Genomic DNA, 6,235 nt, shown 5'->3' with positions numbered 1-6,235 from the left:
AATTAGAGTAACCTCTTAGACTCCCCCTTTGGTACAGATGGTTGGGACCTCCAAACAAGAAATTCTTCTGGAACAAAGATTTCATGTCGGGCATACTACAGTTATATGCTCCAGGTACATATTAATTTTATGCCCATAATACTTACATAAATATTTGTGTCAAATCTATATAATTAATTATTTCATTGAATATAGATTCGTGCAAATGACCAATCTGTATTGTTAAAATCTGGTCGACTTCTACAACAATATGTTGTTGATAACTACGTTAAAATAGAAATTGGAAGGCTAAGGTGGATGCGGAGAAATCAGAATAATATTCAGTCTGAGGTATACCAGGGGCTGCAGGATGCCTTACATGATGGGGAAAATAACGCAGGTATAACATTAAACAATTTTTTTATATGTTGTATAGATATTGTATTTTACATTCCATTACCGACACATTGCAACTTTTTTTTCATAGCAAATGTCGGACAGAGGACAATATTGCCATCATCATTTAACCGCAGAGATATGATGATGAGACTAGGTATAGTTATAGCGTGAAAAACATACAGTTTTCATTCTTTTTAGTAAGTGAAACCAATGATATAACCAAAAATGAATAATTTTTCCAAAGTGTGCCCTTTTTCATACTACCAAAAACTCTTAATAGCTACATTTTTTCCCTATAAGGAATTAAGGATGGACCATATAAGTTTCTCTTGAAGCTTCTATATTTGTTCCATGTAATAATTTTCAATGTCATGCTTTCGTAAAGAAGCCTTTTGTTGCATGATGTTAGAGGTACTTCTTTTGCAAGTGGTCTCAAATCTTGACGTCCCTCCAATCCTCCTCTTTCTTAGTTGCCTTCAAAGAAATTTAAATCGCATATTTTGGCGCAGATGTAGGACCTTTGTAATGGCCCACAAATTAGACTGAACGATGCATGCAGAAATCATTTGCGATTTGTTTCCCTTTGCAATAACTGGAAGCACCTGACGAAAATCTCCCCCCATAATAACCACTTTCCCACCAAATGGTGCATTGTTACCCATAACATCTTGTAGTGTTCGATCTAATGCTTCTACACAATACTTGTTTATCATGGGTGCTTCATCCCAAATGATTGCAGTAGCCTTTCTAATGAGTTTCGCAAGGTCGCCTTGCTTAGGTATTGTGCATCTGGAAGATGGCTCTATTTCGAAGGGTATTCTGAATCGAGAGTGTGCAGTTCTTCCACCGAGTAATAATGTAGCAGCTGTACCAGACGAAGTCGTTGCTAAGACAATGTCTCCTCTACTTCACAAAACTGCCATTATTGCTCGATAGAGGAATGTTTTTCCTGTACCTCCAGGACCATCAACAAAAAAAAAACAGCTCTTTCCTTATGGTTGATGACATCCATAATGGTGTTGAATGCAAACATCTGATCACTATTTAACTTTTCAACAGACTGAATGTCTTCATGTGGAATCTGGACTGATAACTCTTCCAAAATCATTTTTGGCACTCCATCACCTTCTGTTGTTTCGATAGTTATCGCAAGAAGATCATAGTCTTTGATAAACTTACCGTGAAGAAGCAAGAGATCCCTCAATTCTCTCAATAACTTATTAGTTAAGTTATCTCCCACAATATTGTTTGTTAGCTGATAATCTTCAACCATGTGGGGGTAAAATTCATTAAACAGACCTCTAACATCAGTCGGCTCACAAAAAATTAATATAGTGGCAAACAACCTTCTTAAAGCATATGGCAAGCGTTGATTTGACGCGTCAATCATGCATTCTCGAATACAATTGTCACTCTCCAAAAATCCATGACACTCTGCTGACATTTTGAATGTGTGACAGAAAGTACCATTACATGTGAGAAGGTATTCCCGACTTGTTGGACCTCGCAAATGAGATAATAGGACACGTAAATAAAATTTCTCTCCTTCTGAAGGGGACACTGTATAGATTCGACCAATAACTTTTCGGTTATTTTTCTTCTCTACCATTTCTTAACCCCTTTTTTCCAACAATAATGCTCTGGAATCTCTCTGCATAATAAATTTCTAGCATATGGATCCATTTGGTTTAGTGCAAAGAATTCTGTGAGCATTGTTTTTGAATTTCGGTCATCATTCAGCACAGCGGCAATTTGTTGATGGTTATAGTATCGCACTTGTTGATGATTTGGTAAGTGAATTTGCAGTCTTTCAACGGAGGGATATAACTTGTATAAAGTGAATTTAAATATTCTCCACAATGCCTACGGAGCACAAATCCATCTTGCATCTACAAACTGCTGAATTTCATCCATATTTGTAGAGAATAGAAATATGAGAAAACAAAAAGTAGTGATTCATTACGCTATACACATGCATGGATCGCTCTTAAGTCACAATACCTCATGAAAGCACAATCGATTCGTCAATGTCCCTGTTCTGGACCGGCCAAAAAGGTCTTTGGCCCATTACTTAGGCCCAATACAATCCAAAGCCCAAACTCCACGTTTGGCAACGTTACTTGCGATACACCCCTTCTCCGCGAAGGGGGTGCACGAAACGAGCGAGACCAGTTCAAACGAGCCAAAACGTCTCTCTGCACGTTCCCGCAATAAACTCTCTGGCGGTTACACTTCCCACGATTTCGTAACCTCCAGAGCCAGGTGTGCCACTACAACGACTCTGCAGCCTTCCACCTCTATAAATAGGGGACTCACTGCAGTCCCCAAGGTAGAATCTCTCTTCCTTCTAAACCCTCACTCTCTTATCTCTACTGACTTGAGCGTCGGAGTGCCTGCAGATACACACCCCCCATCCGCTCCAAGAAACATTCTGACGCATTTCACCACCGTCACAACCACCGCATTCAAAGCACCGGCAGTCACCTTCTGATTAGGTACGATCAGTCCCCAATAAATTATGTGCCAAAAAATAGAAAATATCACTATCAATTTGACTTTATCACTTATAAATTCATTGAAGGAAATCTATAAGTGATAAAGTCAAATATAGATGTTTACACTATATTTGCTCAATAATAATGAATATAATATTAATTATAATATTCCACTCATAATATGGAAGAGTCAATAATTCATTCTCTTTTTTACGTGTAAATTGAAGTTTCAATTGTACACGCTCCGATCATTATTATAAGAAAAAATTTATATTTTAAATTCATGCAATTAACATACCACATTTATTAAATGAATTTAAAATAATGATTTTTGCTTGTAATAGTAGTGACAGAAAGGTGTAGATTTGAAATGATTTTTAATTTGCTGAATTGGATATAATTTTACGGAACACATACCCAAAAAATTCCAAAATTGTTATGGAAAAGGTACAGACACATTGTCGTGGTGCCATGGCAAGCAAGCACACCAATTTTTTTCTTTGTTTGCATAGCAAAACATATTCCCTATGATGCACGATACTTGTAAAATGGTGAAATATACATTTCAGACTTTCAGTGGTACATATCCAAATATCGGTGTGTGCATGGTACTTCATTATTTCGTTGCAAGTGAAATTTGTATCTTTGTCGTATATTAGTTCTTAGAATTGGTTACACTTGTGATACCATTATTCAGAAGTTTCATAATTATCCATCGAAATTGGTTACACTTGTGATGACCCTTAATTATGAATAGTTATCACTTACCACAAGTGTAACCCTATATTGAGTTTCTTTGTTGTTGTAACCAACACAACTTTCGACTTCTTAGAATTTTACTTTGATGTTTTGTTGTAAATGGAATAATTTAGCTCTCATCTTATATTATATATGTAAAAAAACTCACGTTTTTGTATTGACATACCTGTATCTTATTTCTTGCTTAAACTGTCGTATCTCACCGTAACAGTACCTAATACCTATGCAGAGAGAAATTCTAACATGGTCATATTATGTGTTCCCTATGGAGCATCGGCGGTAATGTGCCGTTGTGGCAACAAGGATACTATGTGTTCCCTATGGAGCTTTGCTTTAAGAAACAGTGAGGTCCGCACGGCATATTTTGGACCTTTTGATATATCAGACGGATCAGAAACAAAGAAAGTTACCTTGCCTTTCCCGCAATAAAGTTTGATAATTTGTTTCCCCGAATGGTTGAGCAGATTAATCAATTAAAAATTTAGTTTTCTTTCTATTCTAGTTTCTTAATCAAGACTAATCATGCCATAAGTATTTATTAATTAATACTACTATTACAATAAGTTATCTAATCTACATTATTCTTTTCTATTTCTTTAGATTCCCTCCGTTGCTATTCCCACTATATATGGTGCATTCATATCATCTAACTTGAGAAACAAGTCTTAACTTTTTTGCTCCTGTAATTTTTTGTATTCAAAGAAGAGAATGGAAATGTACTGCAGATGAAACTCCTTGATCTTTCTTCTAATTTTCCCTTCTTTTTTTTTTGGCTTGTGGTTCTTCCGAATTCTGATGACTGTTTTCCTTTGATTTATGTGATAGTCTGACAACTTATATATTATTACAAATTTGGATACTTTGTTATGTACTAAGAAACTAAATTTTTTCGAATTGATCCTAAAGATCAGTCTTTGTCAAGGAAATTTCTAGTAAACTCTTTATTGGTTACATTCAATCACTTCTATTTTCTTAAATTATTACCGATGTTTACTTACATGGCTGTATCGTTTCTGGTGTGTATATCAGTACTTTGTAGATATTACAAACGATAGCAAAAAGACGTAATTTGATTTTTCTTTCACAATAGATATGGAATCAGTATAGAATACATTAGTTGCTTGACTTCTAATTTTAACATGACATGCTATAAGAAAGATGGTGAACTTTTATCCAGAAAGTTATAATTCGAAGTTTCAAAACAGCTTATGCTTTTACCCGAAACAGGATTTCCTAGTTTGTGGAAATTTTTATTTGCTATGATCAGCTGAAGGATCATTCAAGAATCCAGTTGATTAAGTGCATGTTTGTTTTTGCAGTGGCATGAACGTAGCCGTGCTGTGAGACTGAAAAATTGTGGTGTAAATAAAATTGGGACGCGAGATTCACAAACTGGACGCAACCAAACAAGTACTAAATGAGGTTGAATTATTTATTTATAAAGATGGGATCTTTCATAGGTCATATTCTGTCAGGAACCTTGTTTCTTCTAGTTGGATTATGGCATATATGGTGTTCTGTGGTGAGACATGCATCAAGCCCTAAGACATTCCATGTTCACGTCTGGAATCCGGTACCAGGATTTCATGAGAGGCTCAAGCACTTGGAACTCTATTTTATTCCAATTGGTGTTTTCATTAGTTTGTGCGTTGAATTTTTTATTGGAACACAACTCAGAATTTTTTATGGTGGAATCTTGAATGCTACTTACTTGAATAACTTTGAACACTCTGGAACGATGCTCATGTTTTTTATCTTCGGTTTTGTTACCCTGCTATCAGAAAAGACAAGGTTATTTACTTGTTTTTTATGTTATTATGTTCCTGACCTTTTCTTGTTCTAATGTGAATAATCCAAATGCATATGATTTATTTCCCTCCTCTAATTTGATCTTATTATATTTATTATGTAGATATGTTACCGTGCCAGAAGGTGCTCTAAGTTTAATTTTTTCCACAGCATTCAGTACAGAGTATATTTTATTTTACTATCACTCAACAACACACACAGGTCTAGAAGGCTATTATCATATCCTCCTTGGCTTTCTGGTTCGTCTTTGTATTTTATCTACAATTACCGGAGCACTTCTTCCGACCAGTTTCCCGGTCGATTTATGTAGTAGCATCGCCATAACGCTACAAGGAATCTGGTTATATCAGACAGCCTTCGTTCTCTACGGTCCTATGCTACCGGCTGGATGTACCATGAGGGACAATATTGTCACGTGTCATTCGAATGAGAGCGAGGTTCATGGCAAATTGCTTGCTAATTTTCAGCTCTTTTTTGCAGTCCTTGTTGTTCTTGTAGGAATTATAGCTTCCTATGGCTTTGCAGCTTCAAGACATGGGAATTTTGAACAACTTGCTCCTAATTAAGGGTTGGATTAGATTATAGACCGTAATATCATGTGTCAACTTTTTTTGTGTGTGAAATGTGAATGTAATGTTGGAGTAAGCAAGTGCTGTATAATTATGAGTGGGTAAATGAATATGTATACAAATGATTATACGAATAATAATAGGGTTAATTATGTTTCTAGTCCCTATAAAATAGCGACCTTGTAAGTTTAGTCCCTACTTAATTTTAATAGCATTTTTAGTCCC

The 6,235-nt window shown here is 35.7% G+C and overlaps 1 protein-coding gene across 2 annotated transcripts; it reads left to right on the top strand.

The window, feature by feature from the left end:
- The first annotated feature begins 4,238 nt into the window (after positions 1-4,238).
- LOC146900426 (uncharacterized) lies at positions 4,239-6,235 on the top strand. 2 transcript variants are annotated; one of them, XM_085733441.1, is made up of 3 exons: positions 4,239-4,348; positions 4,952-5,423; positions 5,545-6,235. In XM_085733441.1, exons 2-3 carry the CDS (start codon positions 5,050-5,052, stop codon positions 6,005-6,007), a joined length of 837 nt encoding a protein of 278 aa, XP_085589567.1. In that variant the 5' UTR covers positions 4,239-4,348; positions 4,952-5,049; the 3' UTR covers positions 6,008-6,235. The 2 variants fall into 2 exon arrangements, with proteins under 2 accessions (XP_085589567.1, XP_085589568.1); XM_085733442.1 differs by lacking the exon at positions 4,239-4,348 and having other exon boundaries at positions 4,389-5,423.

Source organism: Medicago sativa, chromosome 8 (genome assembly GCF_051527215.1).
Source record: "Medicago sativa cultivar Bolivia chromosome 8, Bolivia_mono, whole genome shotgun sequence".
Taxonomy (NCBI): Eukaryota; Viridiplantae; Streptophyta; class Magnoliopsida; order Fabales; family Fabaceae; genus Medicago; species Medicago sativa.
Note: the sequence above shows the minus strand (reverse complement) of the source record. Positions and strands in the feature narration are given on the sequence as shown.

Excerpts from the sequence above, each read along its gene's own strand:
- LOC146900426 (XM_085733441.1), top strand. The coding sequence starts at position 5,050 with ATGAGGTTGAATTATTTATTTATAAAGATGGGATCTTTCATAGGTCAT. Across the intron at positions 5,424-5,544 it reads CTGCTATCAGAAAAGACAAG|ATATGTTACCGTGCCAGAAG; the intron begins GTTATTTACTTG and ends TTTATTATGTAG.